Source organism: Colletotrichum lupini, chromosome 2 (assembly GCF_023278565.1).
Source record: "Colletotrichum lupini chromosome 2, complete sequence".
In the NCBI taxonomy this organism is placed as follows: domain Eukaryota; kingdom Fungi; phylum Ascomycota; class Sordariomycetes; order Glomerellales; family Glomerellaceae; genus Colletotrichum; species Colletotrichum lupini.
The window spans coordinates 1,548,585-1,570,755 of NC_064675.1; the positions used below are offsets into that span (position 1 = coordinate 1,548,585).

Below are 22,171 nucleotides of genomic sequence, written 5' to 3' on the forward strand. Positions count from 1 at the left end.
TTTATCGAGTAACTGACAACGTGACGTGCGGGCTGGAAACAAGATCTTTTCGTCCCCAACCCTGAATACCACCCTGGCTCCTCGGCTGCGTAATTTTGCTCGGCTCGTATCTGCATGATCGTGCGTTGGTCACTCGGCTCCCATGGAGGATCTTTTGCGAAGAAGGAAGCGAGGGCTACTCTTTGCCCCTTTTAAAAGATGATACAGGCAAGCTGGCTACCCCTGTCATCTCTCGAGATCGTCGCAATAAGCTTATCCCGTCCAAAACGCCGGAGGGATCTCCGTAGAGAGATTCTGCCCCGCACAGACGAGCAGAACATCGGCCGAGTTGCAACTTCCCTGTCGGAATGATCAATGGCAGTATCTGTAAGGATTCCGGGCAGCTATGGATACAAGGAGCCGCTTACATGCTACTGAACAGGATCGTAATCATGTGCCAGCTATTCGTCCCCATTAGATACGCAACTATGTTCCCGTTCCTTCCAAGGCTTCATCGGTACCTCATCTACCGCGGGAAATACGGAGAGGCAGAGAGAGTGCTCAAGAGACTCTCAATCCGCCCATAAACCATCCCACAAGAAGTGCAACTTCTCAAAGCTCAAGTGAGGAGCAAAGAGAACTGTATGAAGCGAGCTCGTTCAAAGACTGCTTCAGAGGAATTAACCTCCGTCGAACCGTCATCATCGCTATGGGTATTCCAATACTCTAACAGGCTCAAGGCGTGTCTTTCATCCAGAACCTCATTGTTGCTTTCACGCAGCAGCTCGGCTTCCCGGATCCCCTACGGACGAATTTTATGATGACTGACTGCAGCTTCGCTGTCCACATCATCACTTTCCTGACAATTCGCAAGATCGGTCGTCGCCGTTCTACCTGTACCATTCGAAGACGGAAGCATGTGGTTTGACAACCCGATAACCACTCAGAACGTCAAGGAAGCAAAGGCCTTGGTAACAACTGAGGGGGGAAGCCCCTATCTCTATTTCAATCCGGTATGCATATAAAACTACGCGTCCGCGTCCTTTGTTTATTCCAGATGTTGTCCAGGCTCAGGCTTCGCCATGTTACTGGACTACTGATGCCATCCTCAGCTACGCATCACGTGAAAACCTGAGAGCGCGTATTATCCACACGATATTGGAACCATACACGGGCACCTCCCTGGCGCCTTGCTCAGTTGAAGTGAAGGGGACATACTGCACCTTTGGACTTATGTGTACGGCTCCACCCTCGACACTCACCCCAGCAACCACGGCCAGTTGCAGCCTCTGAGTGTGAGTTTGATTTCCCCTCTCTCTCAATTCCTGTGCTCATCGGCTACGATCCTCAGGTTCCCACAGGCCATCAGCCTGCAAAAAGGCGAAGATTTGAAACACATCTCAGCAAAGCCCAAAAGCGACTGAAGCAAAAACAAAGCACTCGCCATTCGGCCACAATTCCCGGAACATAGACTCTCTCTAGAGAATTCACGGTGCGAGAAGATGACAGAAACCCTCCTCCGCAGCGCGCTTCGGGACGCGTGGTACGGCATCTGCACCTTAGAGCAATGCGAAACCGCCATGATCAAGCTCATACGGCCTATCAATCACACTATAAGAACCTGGGAGTGCTTGGCCGTTGGTCTCCTCGCCCTCGATCTCGTAATCACCCTCTACGGCCTCAGCGCTAATATCTCGGACGCCGTCATCCCCATGCCCGACGAGGTTGCCATCATCGCCTTCACCGAACTTCTAGTCCTCATTCAGCTCATGCAGATACTTCTCCCAGTGTATCCTGCGGAAGAGTTCGAGATGTTCGCCATTCCGCAGCAGCTGAGAGACAAGACCGTTTGCAAATGGGTGAGCGGCGTTTTTGGTCTGCAGGAGGCTGAGCTTCATGAGAGTCGCCGCCACATGAATGAGAATGGACTCAAGGTCTTTGGCGTCTTTCTCATCCCTATTGTAGCCGCTGTTGTATGGAAGTGGAGGAGGGTTCGTCGTCGTCAGAGGGAGTTGGTGAGAGATGAGCAAGCGGCGCTTGTGGCTCAGGCCTTTCGCATGCGGGTCGCTTGAGGAAGGCATAATTGAGGACATAGCCTACCAAAAATTGGCTTTCATGTTTACAGGTTGCGGGTGGATATTGGTCTGTGTACTGGAAATACAACGAAACAGCTTTGAGCGTATGAATAAGTGTTCCATTCATCATCAACAAGGCTCTATGTCGCGTCAGTCCCAAAGGACTTGACATTGCCAACCAACTCTGTAGGTTGAAAAGAAAAATTTGCTTTGCAAGACTTGAAGTGCATTATGATGAAATTGAGCAGCAAAGGAAATGATGTTTGGTCTTGTTCATCTCGTTTGCCTTTTCCGTGTTTACTGGTCTCTCAGACACAACGAATTGTCATGATAAAATACCTGAGTAGAATGTTCAGTCGATCTCAAAATCACAATCTCATCATATAAGTGTCACATACTCCAACAACACTCGACTTGCCATTCCCTACATAATCGGTCAGGCAATCAACACCAAACAACAGCAGTCACCTAGGGACTTTGAGCCCTCGAAGCTCTTCTTACCAGAAGAAACAGTCAGACTACATTTGCTCTGGCCTGCCGTCCCGCTCCTTCCAAAGGTGAAGGCTGGCACCTTCCAAAATTGGGACAACAATCTGAACTTCACCCTCAAACTTCACCTTCGGCCTCTTTGAAGTGGATCACCACCCACTCATCTTATTCATCTATCAATCCAGTGAATATTCACGCGCGCCTTCCTTTTGACGGCCTTCTTCCCTCGATAAAATCCTTCCTCTCACTTCCCTCTCAGGAACTCTCTTCCTCTCACAAACAATCAACCCAGTCCTTCGCGACAAAGGAAATCCTACCTGCGCTATTTCTTCTTTAATCACACAAACCCTTTCACACACCAAGCAACACGCAACCAAGATACTCGGAATGTCTGAATACATTCTTGGTGCCATGTGGTAAGTCTTTCCTTTCTCTCTCGTTCACATTGAAAATTAGAATGACAGGCTGACTTGTTTTTCCACAGGGCCTGGTATGCCTACGATGAGGTTCTGACCAAGAAGCTCATGCAGAAGGCCAAGCCCATTCCCCTTCCCCAGGAGCCCAGCTTCAAGACCACTGATGTCAGCATCATCGTCGCTACTATCAATACTCCCAACACGTTCACCGACTGCCTTCGTCTGTGGCTTGCCAATAAGCCCAAGGAGATCATTATTGTCACCATTGACCGTGACCTCCAGCGTGTCCATGACTTGGTCAAGCCCGTCATCATTGAGGGCGATGATCGCATCAGCGTTATGACTGCCGAGTACGCCAGCAAGCGTTATCAGATGGTCGTTGGCATCAAGGAGGCCCAGGGCAAGATTCTTGCCCTCGTCGACGATGATGCCTTCTGGGGCACTCTGGAGACGCTGCCCTACCTCTTGGCTGGTTTTGAGGACCCCAAGGTTGGCGGTGTCACTGGCAAGCAGAGGTATGTGAAACTCTTGTCTTTCCCTCTGTTCTTTCCTTTGAAAGAGTTAATTCTTCTCGCGGCGTTGTGCTGACTTTCACAGCGCTCTCATCAGCTCTGACCGCCGCAACCCGGCCGTCATCACTCCCTGGGAGGTTGCCTCCCTCCGCTCTCTCGACAACCAGAACAATATCCAGGCCGTTCGCTCCGCTGCTGATGGCGGCTGCTGGTGCATGGTCGGTCGCACCATGATGGTCCGCACCGATATTGCCCAGGACCCTCGCTTCATGGAGGCCATCACTAATGATAGATGGAATGGACAGCTAATGAACACTGGCGACGATGTCTTCCTCACTCGCTGGCTCCAGACCGAGGGCTGGGACATTGCTGTTCAGAATGCCCCCCAGGCTGAGATTACCACCCTCGTTATGCGTGACTCCGGTCTGCTGTACCAGATGATCCGCTGGCAGCGCAACGCCATCCAGTCCTTCCTCACGACTGTGATCTACCAGCCTGGCATCCGCAAGATCAAGCAGTAAGTTGACGCTACCTTGACTTCCTTCCCATGCTCTCTTCAAGATGAGGCTTCAAAAAGCTAACAATCAAATAGGAAGCACCCCTACATGGCTCGCAAGATCATTGAGCGTCTTCTTCGCCCTGTCATCGCCTGGGTTCATATCATCGCCTTCTTGATGTGCCTTGCCAAGAAGTCTCCCATTGCGTAGGTTCTTCTCCCTCTGACCTATTCTGATAGACTATGACTGACCTTGTCTCTGACAGCTACTTCGTTGCGGGCTACTACATCTGGGGCTGGTTCCGCACCTACAACGCCTTTGCGCGTCGCTTCCCCTTCACTTCTCGCCAGATGTGGGCCTGCTTCCTCCTGGACAACGCTCATCCCATTCTCGACGTCTACGCTTGGCTCACTCTGAGCACCGAGGCCTGGGGCACCCGTGACACCTGAACGAAGGCAAATTAGCCACGACGAGGATCGTAGTTGCTGAGGCGATAGCGAAACATTTCATGGCTACAAGACTTCTTTCAACCCTAAGGCTAGGGGACACTTTCTTGACAATTGGGGTTTCGGGGTTAAAAAGATAGGTCTCTCACGAGAAACACTGGAGCTCGAGACAAAGGCCATCCATAGACCGGTAGACAAAACGCTTTCGGCGACAATACATACAGACGCTGCGAGCAGAATGCATGGTGCAGGGTCGACATCATGGTGAATAATGTAGGCATAGGTATCTGCAAAAGACGGTATGATCCTTACATAGATTGCATCGATCGTGTTGACATGTAACATTACCCACCGAGTGATACTCAAAGTACGCAACATACAGCGCAGAAAAGAAGACTCCGCGTCACATCGATCGGTTTCCTTGACTCCACAACGAGTCCTATGAGGGTAGCAGGTCTGTCGGCATTGCAGGTCTCTCTCAGTTGTCATGTAACTAGTATAGAGCTCATCCTAGTATCTGGTGTGTTCCTAGGATCTTGGGCAAGTCCAAGAATAGAATAGAGTTTACCACTACCGTTCGAGAAGCCATATGGTTCTGGATCAGCCCTATACGCGGAGATATCTGAAACTTATCTCGCCGTCTTTGTCAGCTGCGAAAGCACTTTTACCGCACGCGAAGCCAAACCTTATTGCTGACCGTGGACCTACGATGGGTCAACGGTCCATACCTGATTTTCGATTAGATATGTTCAATCGAATATCCGGGAGTTTTCCCACCATTTTGTGTTTGGAGCTTAACCAGGAGCATGACCACGTTATGCAGTGATTTCATCAACCTCATTGACAGCACGACTTTACTGTATTGTTACCATCGGGGGCGGCTGTCAATGTCTAATGCTTTGGTGCAAAGAGTCAGGGACCCCGGCCTTTCTGACACTGCTGCATGAAAACCTGCGCGCTCACGGGACTCAGCTGATCGAACCCAGCCACTTGGTACATCAGCCTTACTGGGGGCTGAAACGCGGAGTCTGGCGGTTCTTATGAATAGGAAGAACATGCTATCGATTAGTTTGCAGTTCATACTCGCTTGTGCCTTGAAACTCAGCTCCACCGTCCTGGCGAGCTTTCATCTAGGCGAGTCGCATTGTGTGGGACTTTGGCTTCGTCCTTATACGCGTACGCCGGCGATACCGACAAGACGATAACTTCGGTAAACTCGGCTTGGTCCTGCAAATTTCGAATTGCTGGCCTTTGTGACAGTATAAAAGCATGGACTCATTCATCTAGGACTTGATTTTGGAAGTACAACCACCAGTGTCAAATAACTAAACTCTCTACTATAGCAAGTCTTTACACCATTTTCTCCATCAGCCACAATGCAGTTCAAACAAAGCGCACTTGTCATTCTAGCGGGACTTCTCTCCCTCACGTGTAAGTTGAAGCCACACCTTGCGTTACCATGGACTTGGACGGACCGTTGCTGACATGTTGCTCCTCAAAAGTCGCTTGCGATGACGCACAAGGAAACAAGGGAGTGTGCAAACCACCCAACTTTTGTTGCGCAGCGGATGGCTTCCAGTGTGTTTTCAGGGAGGAATGCAAGAGCTAGATGTTTTAGATCCTTTAGCAGTCATGCTCTGGGTTGAGAAGAATTATCTTTTGTTTGATTCCAATAGACTGATGTCCTGACTTTCAAACGCTGCCCTCTACACGCTAAGTTCTGTATGATGTCTATCAATATTGACACCTTTCCAGGCTGATTGGGGGATGCTTCCACCCACGGGCGTAACTCAAGCCGCATTGCATGATGGAGGATTGGTGCTGGGGTCGAAGGAAGTGATGCGGGAAGTTCGCCACGCTAGTATTCACTGCGCCTTCTTCCCGGTCTCAGCCTGTTCGACTGAGGTCAGCTCCCGAATCAACCTCATGTACCAGCTCGCGCCCAGAGCGGTGAAGATGTGCCACCATCCATGTAGTTCCAACAGCCACGCGGCAGGCAATCCAAGGCTCTTCCTTGCGGCTCTCAGCTCAGCGCAGTACTCCAAGTCGATATGCCACAACGTGAACCCCACGATCAAAATGATACAAGCCTTCCAGAACTGTTTCATCAGTCTCTTCTGCTGCTCTTTCGAGTAACGACCAGTCCAGTAGACGATGAACAGCGTGCGCGGCCAGACAAATGTCAACAGCCCGGTAAAGGTCGCGACGTGGATGGCGATGTCTCCCGAGCGGACGTAGATGACGGCCATGGTGGCGATGCCGAGCCAGAGGATGGTGGTGATCGCGGCCCCCACGGCGCGCGACTGGCGGAAGGCGTACAGGGGCTGTACGAGCGAGCCGGCGAGGACCAGCATAGAGAGGTCATCGAGGAGCTGCGTCTCCTGGTGCATGGTGCCGTGGAAAACGCCAGAGAAGATACCGACAGCGAGGAGGCCGATGGATTGGATGTCGAGGGTTCGGTACCATGGCACCGCGGCCTTGGAGTTGGCCCTGGGGTACTTCAGGGCGAGGTAGACTGTTGAAGGGTTCAGCATGATGAGCACAGGGATGGATGTGGCAGGGCTGTCATTTACTGTACGTGGCATTGGATAAGCAATTGATGAACTCTGCGATGTAGCGCGTGAAGATGTAGTCTTCTTCGCAGAAGCTGAAAAGACGTGCTACGTCAGCATGTGATCACGACGACTCGGTATCTTGGAGCCTTGCTCACTTTGCCTTGCTTGTTGGATAGCCCCAGATACCATTGCCCGCCGTTGCGTCGCTCGCGAAGCGGAGGGTCTGATGCTTGTGACTCATTTCGGCGACACCTTTCCTCGTGGATTGTCGATCCTACTGCTGGAAGCTACGTTGGCTGTGCTGGCGGAGTAAGAAAAGCGCGTGATTTTGACGCGACTGAGATTTCCCTCGTGCTAAAAAACTATCGATTACCCAGAGTGGTAGCAGCCAATTGCGGAGCTTGAAATCGTTGCAGTTCTTTAGAGAAGATCTCAAGTTGGGTTTGGAAGCGTCAGCACGTCACAATTCCGCACTACTTTTCTTCAGTCGTTCGTCCGATCCTTCATTTAAAGCTCAGGGGAAGTTGCCAGCGATCCGAAGCGAGAAAAAAGAAATGGAGCCTTGGGAGGAATGGGAAAGTAACACGACTGCGATGTGGATCACGTAACCTGCAGAGCGCCTCACCCGATGCGCCGTTGGGTCCACTTTCTGGGGTCGGTCCGCATACCCGCGGAGACCCGGAGCCGGGGCGGGTGCGGGTCTCGGCTCCACCGTCTACTCCCCTGGAGTCAACAACATTTTCTCTTTCATTAAGGTACGTCTGACAGTTCTCTTTCAGAAGACTAGCAGCCCCGAGACAGGCCCGAGACAGGGGAAATCTCAATGGCGCCTCAGTTGGTAGTCGAGTGTGTTGAACAAAAACGAGTTCTGTGAAGGACTCCTGCGCGTGTGCGGGTTCCTAGAGTTTTCTATCGTGAGTTGATATCTTCTTCTCGCGGCTCGTTTTGAATCTGTTCTTACTTCTTTGTACTTTCAATCAAGTTTTCCGACTCCGCTTCGTGAGTGATTGAGGGTTCTTAAGTTTTTGCCCAGCATTCAACGGTTGCCACTTTCTGGTTCTGACTTCCGGTGACAGCTTACGAGTGGGCCTTCCATTCTGATGAGGGCGACTTGATATGAAGGCCTTCTTCAATGTCAGGCTACGGTACTACCATATATGCGGAATGCATCGCGGGCCTGGAAAAGAGCATGGGTAATCAGGGTCGATCAGCCGCTTCTGGTCCTCCTAAGGCACCCAGAGTTTTGGGTGTGTGACAGTGTCCGCTCCAACTTCACCTTCTTAGTAGGTTCCCTCTCAGTTCCTTCCCCATAAGAGCCGAACCTTCACGCACCTACCTAAGACACTTTGAGAAGAGAGATACCTTAGGTAAGATACCTAGCTAAGGTACCTAGCTAGCTTCCCTGACAACTACGAATTGTACCTCTCGCCTTCCTTACTTAGCTACTTAAGGTAGGTATCTAGGTAGGTAAGGTACCTCAAGATGTTACCTACCTCCTGCCGCTTGGCGACTTTTACCCCTTGGCCAATCACTCCTTTTACTCCTTCCCAACGAAAGGATCGAACTTTCTCACGCCCTTCTGGCCTTCGCCGCGTGAGGCAAACCTGCAAGCTTTGCCACTCCCTCACATGCCCAGAGGTTTTCGCCCTCGTCAACGGTCTCGTACCAGCAATCATACGGCATAAGTTGACCTTCGGAACTACGCTGCGTATATCATGAGGATTACCAACTTACCATGCGAGATTGTCGTGGAAATTCTTGGCCAGCTCGACAAGATACAGGACCTTAAAGCTCCTCTGCTGTCTTGTCGGTTGTTCTACAATGCATACACGCAACGGCCTCGTCTCGCCCAGCAAATCGTTCGGAAACAGATACCCACGCAGCTGCTACCATATGCAGTCGCATTGATCTATGCACCGCGAACTCGTAAATTTGCACTTACGTTCAATGCCCTCAACTTGACACCTGAGGATGCAGATACGTTGATCTTCAGCTCCACATTTGAAGGCGCTGTTGCATCGACAAGATGTTTCCAGACATTCTCGCTTCCTCACCTGTTGGCTATGGAAGCAGCCCACGAGCTCATTGCCGAATTCGCATCCCATTTTGCCGAAAAAGCCTGGACCGCCGTCTCGGACACATTGAACGACACGACGTCCACGAAGTCGATGCCGAGTCACCTGGATCTATCCCAGAAAGAGTGGCTCCGCTTCTGCCGGTGCTTTTATCGAGTGGAGCTTTATCATGGCCTCTTCACCATGTACGGTTCTGACGAAGCTAGGAATGTCCATATGACTCAAGGGGATGTGTCATTAGAGTCAGGAGTTCGGTTCAAGAACAGAGGCCGATTGAACCTTGAAACATGCATGCTGGCTGATCTTGCACTCTGGGAGGTCGAGCAGCTAGGTGCAGCGATGGAGTATCTGAGCGATCGATTCGTGGCAGCTGCAGCAGGAGCTTTAGCCAACGAAGTTATCGAGCATCGGTACATCAACACAGGCAAGCCTGAATTATATACATTGCTTGTTCCAAAGCTGACTGTCAATCAGGTGAATGGGTGAGGGTCTACGCATCTTGCTTTGGTTACCCCTTGTTTCTTACGCTCTACTGATGCTCGAATAGCTTTGCAGAGGCTTGGTATACCTTCGAAGTCTCGAAAAGAAGTCATACGTTGAGAAGAGTGATCTCCTATACAGCAAACCACGTATGTTCCTATCTTATTTGTACCTGGAACTCCGGCTGCTGCATAATGTTCATAAGAGCGAGGCTCGGCATAACACCAAGCTGGATGCATCATGGCAAGAGCCGAACTTATCGGACATCGACGGTGATGAAGGACCTCGAAAGGCGCTAGACTGTATCGCGCCTCATCATGTGATGGAAATCGGATTGGAAGGCCTCAGGGAGCGGGCATACGTGTTTTGGGACCAAGAACGCTTGGAAAAGTACGACTTTTTCTCAGTAATCTCATCCAGCACCCCTTTCCGCGGCGTCAACAGCTGAGCCCTTTTGGGATGATGAATACAAATCAGTCTGGTGTTCAACTGGCATGACAGAATGCAGATGTGAGCCATGGGTGCGGGGGAATGTGGAGTAAAGAGGATGATCCAAGGATTGCATTGCTTAATAACTTGTCGGGCACAGCTGAATAGTCGACAGCACTGTCTTAAATAATCTCGGTAGCCTCAGACTTCGCTCATAGGTCCGGGGGAAGAATAAGAAGAAACGCACATTCAAGTACTCCTACGATATTCACAGTGTTTTTCGCCTTCCAACTTGACGATAGAAACGTGAATCTTGGGGCTCGAGGCTGGAGGGGCGAGGTTTCACTCAAAGTCACTCGCAATATAGCGACCCAGATAGGAGTAGTGGAGCACCTGTTAGGAATCGAAGGGCCTAGCAAGGCTGTGATCTGGGATGGAAGCTGGCAAAGTTATGTAAAAAGTCGGGTACTGTATCATCTCTGGTAGTCTTAAAGGAGGAGGAAGTTCAACTCAGTCATCAATGGAATATGGAATTACCTGCCACAGAAATGCCTCCTCCTTGAAGACATTGTGCATCCTCATACTATTTTTTGTAGCCATGATGTAATCCCCACGGCGAGACGTGGCATTAAACCATGTTCGTCGCCATTTCAATCTGTTCTGGTCATTAAGCTTCCGACTTTTGTCATGAAAGACAAGTCCGAGGTATTGCGATTTCGTATTTTTCGGTACTTATTCAGATGTGTCAAACGGATAACATGGCCCTTTTGCGCGCAGGCTTATCTTGACTCGCCTAATGTTCATGAATCGAGATTGCCTCAAGAACAACAAAGAATATTTCCGCCTGAGTGGTACGCTAGCTTGGTGAGATGGGTTAGTCCCAAGACTAACGTACTCCAACGCAGCATCACATGCATCATCATATGTAGTCGATAAGGCTTAGTCATCATCTCCAATCGATTTACACGGTTCTTCTTACCCGCGGCGACGAGGGGAGGCTCGAGAGCGACAACCCCGCGCGAGCCGGCAAGTTAGCCAAGCGCGGGTGTTCTCCTCATCTTCTTCATACCCGTCTAGCGTGCATTTCTTCACCAGTTCATCCCGAGCTTTTTGTGAAGAAAGAGAAAAGAAGAAGAAAAGGGAAGCCACCATGTCAGAAAACCAGCCGTTCCTCCGTGCCGTGGAGACGGTCCTCGCCATCCCGGAGCTCCTGGAGTCCATATTAGTGCAAGTCGACATGAGGACGCTGCTGGTCTCAGCGTCGCGGGTGAACAGGACATGGAAGGCCTTCATGGATGGATCACCAGCCGTCCAGCAGGCGTTGTTCTTCAAGCCAGTCCCTATGGATATCTCACGGGCTGTGATCCACGGCCTCGAGGACGGTGTGTTCCCGAGCATACCGGAGCAAGGCGCCATGCCATCCCACACGACCGGTGACCGCTTAATCAACCCCCTCCTAGCAGAGAAATTTGACAAATGCTTCTTCGACTTTGGACCGACGTACTCGTGCCAGCGCCGGGCCAACTCCTTTTACGAGCTCCCCTGGTCCAAAACCCCGGAACCGATCCAGACGGTCCAAGAATACTGGGGCGGCTGGAGCCAGGTCAAGCCGGCCGAGCTCGACGAAGAGGCAGCACGATATCAAGACGAAGCTAGGAGGCGGTTCACGCGCCGCGGCGCAAGTTGGCGCCGCATGCTCGTCTCGCAGCCGCCGCCGTCGTCGTTGGGATACATGCGCTTCGACGTCTGCAGCCTCGCGCTGGAAGAGCAAAAGGTCGCGGGTTCCCTGATCCAGCAGCCGGTGCCCCCCTCAGCATCTCCCTTCAATGCTGCGGGATCAGAACAAGCACCATGCACCGGTGTGCGAATGGGAGAGCTCTACGACATCGTTCAGCACGCGGCGGGACACCACGGGCGGCACTCACTCTGGTTCAGGGTCCTCTGGGGCAAGCCGACGACGCACTTTGCCTTTTCGCACGTCAAGGATGTGTTTGAGAGGTTGATGGCGCGGACGAGCGTCGTCGTGGAGTTGATGCACGCAGACGATACGTCTCTCCCGAATCACCCGCAGGACCCGTCGGATGTGGGCGTTTTTGATGCTGCTTTCCGGTGCGAGGAGCATCGCGAGGTAAAGTTTGAGATGGAGCATACGTGGGGGGAGGCTGTGGAGTTTCCTCACTTTCATCCGCGGTATGTTGTTTGGCATTGGAAGTTGATGGAGGTTGAATAGCCTATGTTTGATGACGTCTGACGGGTTGTCTGTATTGTTTTCTGTTGATGTGAATAGTTGCGTCACATACTTTCTCTCTGAAGACCATAGGTCTCTGATGTATCTTCATTCGTTTCACTGTTCACATTATAAGTTTCTAGTAATCCTCTTGTACACATACCTGGCTTGCGCTACATTCCCTCATTCTTTTCGAAACGCGACCATGAAGGCTGATGAAGAGGGAAGGCACTCGGATCTGTTTCTGGCATAGCAGTGTACTATTGTTCTCTTTCAAACAGCGATCAGGACTCGCGCAGCAGTTTCTAAGTATTGTTTCTGTATTCCCATCATGCATTGTACTTCTTTATTCATACCGGCAAACAGACATACATATCTGTGGTAGCAATGTCGCACACATTTCCATGCCTGAGTAAGGTACCGGTAGTGATGAACGAAGGCCGGTGGCTCAATGCTCAATGACTGATGACGTCAATGATGCTCACGCATACTCCTTGATTGATGGATGTCACTTTGAGACAAGCTTAAACGTGAGACTTTGGCGATGCACCAACGGCTTTCCCAAAGCGGAAGACGACAGCAAAGAACCTGGAGAAAATGTGACACTGGATGACAGCCACGCTGTGACCTGCTGGAAACATTGGAAGCTTCGGGGGCTTTGGGGAAGTACAGTACTGCGTAGCGGCCCGGGAAGTGTTCCCCCGACAAGCAACCAATCACACTCGTCCAGTTGGATTGGTCCTGCAAGTCGAGGTCGGCTGACGCGGCATCCGCAGTGGGTTCTTGAAAGTGGGGCTCTACGTACCTACCAAACGTAACCAGCTGTTCGGCGCGGAGGAAGGTGCAGGGCGAAATGGAGCACCTGCGCGATCTGGGGAGTTTGGCTGCACCTCTCGTTCCCTACTGCGACGGGATGCTTCGAGGCTGCATCCAGGCGAACTGGATGCGCTGTGCCGCCCAAGCTTCAGGTACCTAAGATAAAGTACACCTTACGGGATGGAAAGAAAGGGTGGTCTATTAACTGGGTATGGGAACACCGAGTTGAACAATCTACAGTACAGTGGTTCGCCTGCACCTGCCTCACGTGCTGGCCTGACGCTGGGTTGCCTGCGCCCATCTCACTTGACTTGCCGTCTGGGCACTTCCCAGTAAACTGGTACTTCACCCTACCTGAAGGCACCTACCTTAGTCATCATAATCCTCGGTGGGCTGCCCGGATGCTGAAGTTGTTTCCTGCCCGTTCATTCCGCCCCCCTTGGGCCGGGGAATTTCAACTTTCGGGGTCCTGGGTCAGGCAGGCAGGAAAGGCCCACTCCATTTTTTCCCCAGTCACGTCCCGGCCCCATTCCCACGTCCTCTTCCGAAAAATCGCCTCGTGTCCCGTCTCGTCTCACCCCAAACCTCACTTCTTCTCCCTCCGTTCTCCCGATCCTCCACCCCTCCCTCCGACGACCACGTCTTTCCGTCGTGCAACTGAGACAACCCATGTCACGAAGCGAAAAGTCTTGCTGACGACACGCTCATTCTTCCACCATTCGCTATACCCATATTGGTTTTCTATCAATAAATCCCGTTCATTCATGCCCACGGACACCCGCCCCGCCCTGACCCGCGGAAGCCCACCGAAGCTATAGAGAACCTCAACGAGTGACGAGTCACGCGCGCAGCGCCTTACCTCTTCCTCATCCTCCCACCACCTCAACCCGACCTCTTACGGTCGTCGCCAGTCGCCCACCATGCCGATCCTCGGCGGGAAGAATAAGTTCAACACCAAGCCGGCAGCAATCCGCGTCGAAAAAGTCCAAGTCGCCGCCCCGAAGCCGCGCCCGAAGCTCGCCCACGCGACATCCTCCACATCCTCCGCCAAAGCCTCCCCGCGCGCATCGCCAAAGCCAAACGCCAAGTCCCTCCTCTCACGCAAGCAGAGCGCCTCGCCATACCCTTCCTCTTCCTCGGACGAGAAGCGCAGCGGCGGCGGCGAGCGCAAGCGCAAGGTCGGCAGCGCGGGGCCGTCGCAGCCCAAATTCGATAACGACTCTGACGGCGACGACAACTACGAAGAGTTCCTCAAGCATGAGCCTAGCAAGCGGCAGCGCACGCAAGATGGGCAATTTGTAGATACCCAGCGCGTGTTGACCCGGTCGAGCGCATTCAAGGACAATGCGAAGCCCCTCAGCCGGCTGATCCACGCCGCGCAAATTTCCAACCTCAAGAAGTGTCCCAAGGCCACGCGCTCGCTCGGTGCGACTGCAGATGACAACGTCAGAGTGCGACTGCAATATCCGAGCAATTACGGTGCGGAAGAGTGGGTTTCTATATCTAGTCTGCGACTGTGGTACGGCATCGCTAACCCTCTCCTTAGGTACGAACTCATTAACGACAAGGGCATCATCAACGCAATCGAGGATATCAAGACGGTGGTCGGTTTTGTCGCCAACGTATACCTCACCGAAGAGCAGGCCGAAGAGTTCACAGAGCAGCAAAACGGGTTTCTACGGCGGCTCAGGAAAGCATCAAACACAAACGACTTCCACGGTTTCGTGTCGGCGCTCAACGACGCGAATAAGAGAATTCGCACTCTTGCGGCGGACGGCACAATACGCAAGAATTTGGACAAGATACACGGCTTGCCCAGGGGCTTGGTCGAGTTCATCCTCACCCAGGTGTACGACCGCACAGTATCACCAGACGTGGAAAAGTTGAAACAGTACAAAAACGGCACCGACAATGTCTATGGCGAGCTAGCGTATCGGCTCATCTCCGATATCTTACAGGAAAAAACCCGGATGACGTCAGACCAAGTCTTTGTCGATCTCGGCTCCGGCGTAGGCAACGTCGTGTTCCAGGCCGCGCTCGAGATCGGCTGTGAGAGCTGGGGCTGCGAAATGATGGAGAACCCGTGCGACTTTGCGGAAGCGCAAGAGAAGGAGTTTGGTGCCCGGTGCAAGATGTGGGGCCTGCTGCCCGGCCGAGTCAACCTCGAGCGAGGCGACTTTACAAAGTGCACCCGCATCCACGAAGCCATGAAGCGTGCCGACGTCGTCCTCGTCAACAACCAAGCCTTCACACCGCAGCTCAACGCCGAGCTGGTCAACATGTTCCTCGATCTCAAGTCAGGCTGCAAGATTGTGTCGCTCAAGTCGTTCGTCAACGACCAGGGGACGCGCAACGCCAACGACATTGCGAGCAACATCTTGGAGGTCGAGCACCTGACCTATCCTGAAGGTGACCCTGGTGGTAACTATGTCAGCTGGACCAACGCTGGCGGTAACTATTGCATATCGACAAGGAAGTAGGCGGCTATTCGTCCCTTCAGCATCTGCGTCTGTCGTTACACTGCATGATGTCCTACGGGACTTGTGCTGATGATGCATGCAGCACTCGCTAGAGAGCATGGCTGCAATGTGTGTTGTACATTGAGCATGGAAAACAAAGAATAATGGATGAAGAAAAAGAAAGAAAAAAGGAAAGAAAGGAATACTGGCATAGGAGAGGAAATAGCGTTGAGTTCATTTACCTGTAGAAACTCTTACAACTCCCCATAGAGCATGTCAGCCGGGCAGACAGCCAGCGAGAGACAGAGAGAGAGAGAGAGAGAGAGGAGCATGGCGTGTGTGGGTTGAGGGAGGTTATACACGAAATAGACCGCATAATCAGCGCTCGTTTGCGAGGTTCATAGCATCGGCCTCCTGGGCCATCCTCTTCATCCAGCGGTCGACGAGCTCCTTATTCTCCGTCTTAACCCTGTCCCGTTCCTTCTCGGCCATGGTCACTTGTAGGTTCATCGCGATCATCTCGTCTTGTACGTTCTGCGGACACACGCGCGAGTCAGCATTCTCCCCTCTATATCTTGGGCACCTTTTGCCAAGCCTCTCTTATGATGTGTATACCTCGACTAGCTTACGCTTCTCCCGTAGCTCGTGTTCCCGATCTCGTAGTTTCGTCGTTAGGACGGTATTCTCCGACGTCAGGCTGCGGACTTTCTTCGCGTCGTCTTTGTGTTTTGTTCGTAGGGTCTGGGCTTCGTCTTCGGCTTGCTTTGCGCGGTCTTTGAGGGTGCCGTTTGAGCGGAGGGCTTCGGCGAGTTGGAGCTGGAGCTGCGCGATGGTCGGGTCGGAGGAGGAGGAGGGGGAGGAGTTTGTCGTTTCTGTTGTCGGGGTGGGTAGGATGTTGTTCGATTTCTCGGAGGTGGTGAGTTTGTTCTTCTTTCCGGGCGCGGTTTGGGATTTGAGGACTTGGTTCTCGGCTTCGAGGGCTGCTACGTGGTCGGAAAGCTGGGAGCCTGATGGAGGAGGGAGTGGTGGTTTAGTTTGCTGGTCTTGGGGATCTGAGCAGAGGAGCTGGAGGGGAGGTCTTACAGAGTTGTACGATTTCGAGGTTTACAGGGTTGTTCTTCTCTTGCTCCCTGATGGAGGCTAGGTATTCGGAGCGCCAGTCGGCCATGATGGGCGGTTTTTGGTGGGGGAGGCGGGGAGAGCTTGGGTTTGCCGTGTTGGGGGTTACATCTATATGAGTAGCTGCCTATGACTTTCCATCGATTTTGGTACAGACGCTGGGAACAGCTTTGTGTGAGAGGTGCTTTTCGAGGTTGGGTTATGTTGGCGGAATGGCGCATGCGTTTTGCATTCCAGACAGCAATAGCTCCTTCGCGGGTCGCAGCGCATGGTCGTCCGCAGTCCGTCACCTGTCCTGGGACGCCTGGGGTCTTGGGCTTTGTCTTATCGGCGCGCTGCAGCTTTTGGTGGGGTTGCCTGCCTGTCCTGCCCCCGGAGAAATGACGCAGCTCCCTGAAGCCGGTGATTAGCCGGTCCCAGCGGTGAATTGAGGCTGCTCCCCTGTGATTCGTGGCGCAAGCTCCATCAACCTGTGCCTGGGGCTGGGGGTACCTCTAGCTCATTGAGAGCTTGGGTGGTGGTGGGAAGCTCATACCTTCAACCTCACCTCTCATTCATCTCATACCTCGGTCTCAAACCAAATATTAGAACCGGAAACCTACAAATCTACGACCTTCATCTAGGAGATCTCCCAGGAGCTTCGAATCGCAAGACGACGTGTGATCAAGCAGGACAAAGTCCAACCCGCGGATTGTGAAAGGGACCAGGCCCAAGGCGACCGAGGAAGATGACATGATGGAAGCATCCCACCCCGCGGCAGGATGGGAGAACGTCGGCGAAAAATGGTACCGTAAAGTCCAGCTCTACACCGAAGTATTCGACCAAGACCTCGACCTCGACAACTACATCGTCGCCGGCGCCCCCTACGGCGGCGCCCTCGCCCTCCTACGGGACGACACCAAAATCCAGGCCGTTCGCGCCGCCCCGAGCAACAGCAAAACCGGTGGCGGCTCATCAAACAGCAACAAGCCCGGCATCGACATCTACTCGTACGCCGGCAAACTCCTCCGCAGGATCCCGTGGGACCAAGGCTCCGGCGCGATCAAGGGGCTCGGATGGGCGAGCGTCCAGGGCGGCGAGGAGAAGCTGCTCGTCGTCACGGCGGACGGGACGGTGAGGGTGTATGATCTCCAAGGCGAGTTCACGCAGTTCTCACTCGGCAACGGCGCGGACGAGGTCGGCGTCGTCGGGTGCCGGTTTTACGAGACGGGTATGGTTGCTCTGCTCGGTGGCAACGCGCTCGTCTCCGTCACGTCGTACGCGGAGCCGCGGCCCAAGTTGCTCGCCGCGCCGCCGCAGGACCAGGGCGAGATCCACGCGTGGGCTGTGGTCTCGCCTGATCACACGCTTTCGCGGTCAGTTGAGGTGCTGCTGAGTATCGGGGAGACTGTGTATGTTGCCGACGCGGCTGAGTGCGAGGATCGCTTCCTGGATATTGGACCGTTTAGCCACATCAGCGTCTCACCTGATGGGAGGCTGATTGTGTTGTATACCAAGACGGGGAAGGCGCATGTTATATCGAGCGATTTCCAGGAGCGGTTGGTGGAGCACGATTCGCAGTCGAGGATTCCGCCAAAGTATGTGGAGTGGTGCGGTTCCGATGCCCTGATTGCGTGGGAGGATGAGGTGCACATTATCGGGCCTGACAGCGCGACGGCCGAATTCTTTTACGATGGGCGGGTTCACGTCATCTCTGGTAAGTTCACCTCTTGGACAACTACTTCTAGTTTCAAAATCATCTAACAATAACACCAAGAAAACGATGGCGCAAGGCTCATTACAAACGACGTTTGCGACTTTCTCGAACGCGTCCCCCACGCCACAGAAGACGTCTTCGGCACCCGCGCAGAGTCGTCAGCGGCCTCCATCCTTCTCGACGCCGTCGGCCAGCTGGAGCTCCAGTCCCCCAAGGCAGATGACTACATCCAGCTCATCCGCGCCAACCTCACCGAGGCCGTCGACACGTGCGTCAACGCCGCCGGCCGCGAGTTCAGCGTCCACTGGCAGAAGCAGCTCCTGAAAGCCGCCTCCTTTGGCAAGTCCGTCCTCGACATCTACAACAGCGACGAGTTCGTCGACATGTGCGAGATCCTTCGCGTCCTCAACGCCGTACGGTTCTTCGAGGTCGGCCTGCCCCTGTCTTTCGACCAGTACCAGCGCCTTACTCCCGAAGGGTTGATAAAGAGACTCATCAACCGACACGAGTACCTCCTCGCCCTCAAAATCGCGGGCTACCTCCGCCTCCCCACAGACCGCATCTACGTCCACTGGGCCTCCGCCAAAGTCCGCTCCGGCACCGAAGACGACGACACGATATGCCGCCTCGTCGTCGAGCGCCTCTCGGGCAAACCAGGCATCTCCTTTGAAGAAATCGCCCGCGCAGCCTACGACGAAGGACGAGGCCGCCTCGCCACCGAGCTCCTCAATCACGAGCCCCGCGGCGGCCGGCAGGTACCCCTCCTCCTCAGCATGGAAGAAGACGAGCTCGCCCTCGATAAGGCAATCGAGAGCGGCGACACGGACCTCATATACACCGTCCTTCTCCAGCTCAAGAAGAAGCTCCCGCTGGCAGCCTTCTTCCGCGTCATCAACGCCCGGCCCGCGGCCACCGCGCTCGTCGAGTCCTCGGCCGCGCGCGAGGGCGACAACGCACTCCTCAAGGACCTGTACTACCAAGACGACCGCCGCGTCGACGGTGCGAGCGTCTTCATCCGCGAGTCCCTCGCCCAGGCCGACGCCCGCACGGCATCCGACAAGCTCGCCCTCGCCGCCAAGCTGCTCTCCGACTCCCGCGAGGCGTCGTTCGAGGTGCACGCTCTCAAGGAGGCGCAGACGCTGCTCAAGATGCAGGAGGCGTTTGACCGCGATCTGACTGACACCTTTACGGGGCTAAGCGTCAACGAGACCATGTTTAAGCTTATTCGGCTGGGGTACCACAAGCGCGCGACAAAGATTCAGAGCGAGTTCAAGGTCCCGGAGAAGGTTGCTTGGTGGCTCAGGTTAGTGGTTTCTTTCTTTCTCCATGTCCTTGCTCTTCCACGGTTTCAGTCTATTCGGCTACCCCTCTCTATTCCCTCGCCAAGACGGACAGAGGCATTATACGATTGCTAACCCCTACCTTCTTCTTTACAATAGGCTACGCGCCCTCGTTGCAAAGCGAGACTGGAACGAGATTGAAGAGCTCGCAAAGACGAGAAAAAGCCCGATCGGGTGGGAGGTAAGCTTTCTTCACAAACAATCTACTACATACCGTCACAAAACCGTGAAGGAATCCGTGTGTTCGGCGTACCGCTGTTCTCCGTGAACCACGTCGGAATTACACTCTACTGCAAACCGGACGACGGAAAGGATATAAGCTAACCTCCGAGCGCAGCCGTTTTACAACCTCACGCTGCAGGCGGGCAACCCGCGGCTGGCGGCGGTCTTTGTGCCAAAGTGCACGGGTCTGGAACCGGGAACGACGATTACCATGTACGACAAGTGCGGGATGCGGGTCAAGGCTGCGGAGGAGGCGGTGAAGCTCAAGGACGCCGAGGCGTGGGGTAGGCTCCTTGAGGCGGCGGGACGGGGAACGCAGGAGGGGCGGGAGATTGAGAAGCTCGGGGCTGCGGTTTTCAAGAAGTGAGGCTGGCGATTGTTTTTTTCGCGAAGGCGAGGTAGGCGAAGCATTTGGCGCTTTATTCGAGGGACGAAGATGATGATGAGATCAGACGAAGACGGAGGGGCGGGGGGTGGTCAAGGTTAAAGGGGGTTGTTGTCGGTGTTTTAATCTTCCTCCTTACCATACCATATGTAATCTGAGCAGAATTAAGGTGATGCTCTATGGCTGCTGTCGAAGAGGAAGAGCCGCTTCCTTGAGGGGTTACGTTTGAGGCGATGTACAAATGGGAATGGGCGCCGTCTTCGATCCGGGGTAAGCTTGCCCACCACCTGGTCGGGAACTAGGATTTCCCCAGGTCCAGGACGTGCGTGCGCGTAACGTAGTTTCTAGCTTTGTCGAAGTCTTCACGGCCGATCATGCCAAAGGGAAAACTCAGGCCATGCCAAGCCCTAGGTCTGCTAGATGTGCCGGATCGTCTAGCTGTCTGACAGGCTTACATCGGTTCTTTGACGGCTGCTTCCGGATACAGCTTGGCTTGGCAGATGTCTAACACATTCTGGAGTCTTGAGACTGTCAGTAAGCCTAATTTGCCCGGCAGGTTTTACAAGAGGAAGTGAAGAGAGGGCATGAAGAGGTCGCGTGACAGATTGATCTACACGTGGGCTAACCACGGGAGACGGGCGCGCCGCCACGCCGACACGGGCCCCAGTGTTCGACGGCGGGTTCTTGTGAGAGAAGATAGCGCTGCGGATGAGGTTTGATGCTTTTTGCTTTTGAATGCCAGTTTGTCGAAGGGCAAACAATCGGATTATGGTCCAGGAACAAACGCCCCTTTTGGTAGTGAGAGTGCGTATGTGGAACAAAGCGACGAGCCAGGGGCCATGGTCTCAGATGGGACACCAGGGAGCAATGCAGAGAGCAAGATTCCAGGTTGAACCTAGGGCGGCTCTGGCGGGAGGTCTTCATGAATCAGGTATTAGGTTTGCGGGGGCACCATCTCGGAGGATTGAAGGAGCATGGGGGCGACGACGGTCCAATATGCCTTGCTATGCGCAAAAGGTTTTTTCTGAACATGTCTGCTCGGGAGCGACAAAGTAGGAGCGAAAATCGGTTGAAGCAGGTTCGTCTTTACGCAGAGATGGTTACTACGGATGCAAGTGGGTGGCTGACAGTGGATACTGAGTTTCGTTCTGTGACGCCCTAGTGACTTGTGATGGAGGGCAAGGAGAAACAACCCCGAGTCACCTTTGGCCGACTCCTTGAGCTATCAGCGGTGTTAGTGGTCCACCTTAGTACACTACGTCTGCCCAGGGACGTAAGACGTGCTGATTGCAATCGGTCACTGGCGGGTGGCGTCTCCTTGAGCAAGCGATATCAAGTGCTGATCACTGTGACCGAGTTGCCGGGAAAGGCGGATCTAGATCCGCGTGCGTTAAGCCTGCATTTGACCAAGATGAGACGAAGGCAATTAGACAATGGAAACTGCAAAACAGTCATAGTGCTGCAAGCAGCCGTCCGGGAGTAGGTTCCCACAAAGAGCGAGCTGTAGGCAAAGACGGACGGAATTAGGGTCCACAGCGGGCTCGGCGCCGGAGAAGAATCGGAGGGTGCATGAGCTGAGGCGTGTGCCGCCAGTGAATGGTCTTGGCAAGGCCTCCTCACGACAAGGAGGAAGCCGACTCGAGGTGGCGAGGCAAAGCGAGGCGGCCAGCGAAATTTCGCTCGTTGGTTCAGCAGGCAGTATCGGGTTCGGATCCGTGTTTCTAATGAGCTCTCGGCCTTCTGGAAAACTTCTCAATTATGGTTCTAGTTCCGCCAAGACAGTTGACATCTGGTGTCGAGAGGTATGGCGGAATGGACATGTCCCAGAGTTTGCTTTTGTTTTCGCAGTGTCGCAAGCGTTGTGGTGGTGGTGAGTCGGATGAGGCTCGGGACGGCGGATGACGGACCGGACGAGTCAGTGGCAGAGAGACCGCATTCTTGAGCATGGCGGGTT

The 22,171-nt window shown here is 53.6% G+C and overlaps 12 protein-coding genes across 12 annotated transcripts; 9 read left to right on the top strand and 3 right to left on the bottom strand.

Annotated features, from left to right (window-relative positions):
* Window positions 1-198: 198 nt before the first annotated feature.
* Window positions 199-1,450, top strand: CLUP02_02835 (uncharacterized protein; the record flags this gene model as incomplete). The annotated part of the gene is made up of 7 exons (XM_049281863.1): window positions 199-240; window positions 308-366; window positions 441-602; window positions 854-992; window positions 1,054-1,102; window positions 1,189-1,274; window positions 1,331-1,450. 7 exons carry the CDS (start codon window positions 199-201, stop codon window positions 1,448-1,450), a joined length of 657 nt encoding a protein of 218 aa, XP_049139006.1.
* Window positions 1,451-1,481: 31 nt separating this feature from the next.
* Window positions 1,482-2,051, top strand: CLUP02_02836 (uncharacterized protein; the record flags this gene model as incomplete). The annotated part of the gene is made up of 1 exon (XM_049281864.1): window positions 1,482-2,051. The coding sequence occupies one exon, from the start codon at window positions 1,482-1,484 to the stop codon at window positions 2,049-2,051; it is 570 nt and encodes a 189-aa protein (XP_049139007.1).
* An 879-nt stretch (window positions 2,052-2,930) lies between these two features.
* Window positions 2,931-4,417, top strand: CLUP02_02837 (glycosyltransferase family 2; the record flags this gene model as incomplete). Its single annotated transcript, XM_049281865.1, has 5 exons — window positions 2,931-2,959; window positions 3,028-3,474; window positions 3,557-3,988; window positions 4,064-4,174; window positions 4,234-4,417. 5 exons carry the CDS (start codon window positions 2,931-2,933, stop codon window positions 4,415-4,417), a joined length of 1,203 nt encoding a protein of 400 aa, XP_049139008.1.
* A 1,373-nt stretch (window positions 4,418-5,790) lies between these two features.
* On the top strand, window positions 5,791-6,023 carry CLUP02_02838 (uncharacterized protein; the record flags this gene model as incomplete). Its single annotated transcript, XM_049281866.1, has 2 exons — window positions 5,791-5,845; window positions 5,917-6,023. 2 exons carry the CDS (start codon window positions 5,791-5,793, stop codon window positions 6,021-6,023), a joined length of 162 nt encoding a protein of 53 aa, XP_049139009.1.
* A 125-nt stretch (window positions 6,024-6,148) lies between these two features.
* Window positions 6,149-7,210, bottom strand: CLUP02_02839 (alkaline phytoceramidase; the record flags this gene model as incomplete). Its single annotated transcript, XM_049281867.1, has 4 exons — window positions 6,149-6,203; window positions 6,284-6,929; window positions 6,988-7,061; window positions 7,125-7,210. 4 exons carry the CDS (start codon window positions 7,208-7,210, stop codon window positions 6,149-6,151), a joined length of 861 nt encoding a protein of 286 aa, XP_049139010.1.
* A 313-nt stretch (window positions 7,211-7,523) lies between these two features.
* Window positions 7,524-8,224, top strand: CLUP02_02840 (uncharacterized protein; the record flags this gene model as incomplete). The annotated part of the gene is made up of 5 exons (XM_049281868.1): window positions 7,524-7,548; window positions 7,585-7,724; window positions 7,812-7,883; window positions 7,952-7,968; window positions 8,092-8,224. 5 exons carry the CDS (start codon window positions 7,524-7,526, stop codon window positions 8,222-8,224), a joined length of 387 nt encoding a protein of 128 aa, XP_049139011.1.
* A 460-nt stretch (window positions 8,225-8,684) lies between these two features.
* Window positions 8,685-9,972, top strand: CLUP02_02841 (uncharacterized protein; the record flags this gene model as incomplete). Its single annotated transcript, XM_049281869.1, has 2 exons — window positions 8,685-9,454; window positions 9,600-9,972. The coding sequence occupies 2 exons, from the start codon at window positions 8,685-8,687 to the stop codon at window positions 9,970-9,972; spliced, it is 1,143 nt and encodes a 380-aa protein (XP_049139012.1).
* Window positions 9,973-11,103: 1,131 nt separating this feature from the next.
* CLUP02_02842 (F-box domain-containing protein) lies at window positions 11,104-12,489 on the top strand (the record flags this gene model as incomplete). The annotated part of the gene is made up of 2 exons (XM_049281870.1): window positions 11,104-12,143; window positions 12,462-12,489. The coding sequence occupies 2 exons, from the start codon at window positions 11,104-11,106 to the stop codon at window positions 12,487-12,489; spliced, it is 1,068 nt and encodes a 355-aa protein (XP_049139013.1).
* Window positions 12,490-13,916: 1,427 nt separating this feature from the next.
* CLUP02_02843 (histone methylation protein DOT1) lies at window positions 13,917-15,476 on the top strand (the record flags this gene model as incomplete). The annotated part of the gene is made up of 1 exon (XM_049281871.1): window positions 13,917-15,476. The coding sequence occupies one exon, from the start codon at window positions 13,917-13,919 to the stop codon at window positions 15,474-15,476; it is 1,560 nt and encodes a 519-aa protein (XP_049139014.1).
* A 357-nt stretch (window positions 15,477-15,833) lies between these two features.
* On the bottom strand, window positions 15,834-16,623 carry CLUP02_02844 (autophagy protein 16; the record flags this gene model as incomplete). The annotated part of the gene is made up of 3 exons (XM_049281872.1): window positions 15,834-15,989; window positions 16,071-16,462; window positions 16,539-16,623. The coding sequence occupies 3 exons, from the start codon at window positions 16,621-16,623 to the stop codon at window positions 15,834-15,836; spliced, it is 633 nt and encodes a 210-aa protein (XP_049139015.1).
* Window positions 16,624-17,306: 683 nt separating this feature from the next.
* On the top strand, window positions 17,307-20,199 carry CLUP02_02845 (uncharacterized protein; the record flags this gene model as incomplete). The annotated part of the gene is made up of 4 exons (XM_049281873.1): window positions 17,307-18,270; window positions 18,331-19,573; window positions 19,710-19,791; window positions 19,948-20,199. The coding sequence occupies 4 exons, from the start codon at window positions 17,307-17,309 to the stop codon at window positions 20,197-20,199; spliced, it is 2,541 nt and encodes an 846-aa protein (XP_049139016.1).
* Window positions 20,200-21,938: 1,739 nt separating this feature from the next.
* On the bottom strand, window positions 21,939-22,163 carry CLUP02_02846 (uncharacterized protein; the record flags this gene model as incomplete). The annotated part of the gene is made up of 1 exon (XM_049281874.1): window positions 21,939-22,163. One exon carries the CDS (start codon window positions 22,161-22,163, stop codon window positions 21,939-21,941), a length of 225 nt encoding a protein of 74 aa, XP_049139017.1.
* Window positions 22,164-22,171: the final 8 nt, after the last annotated feature.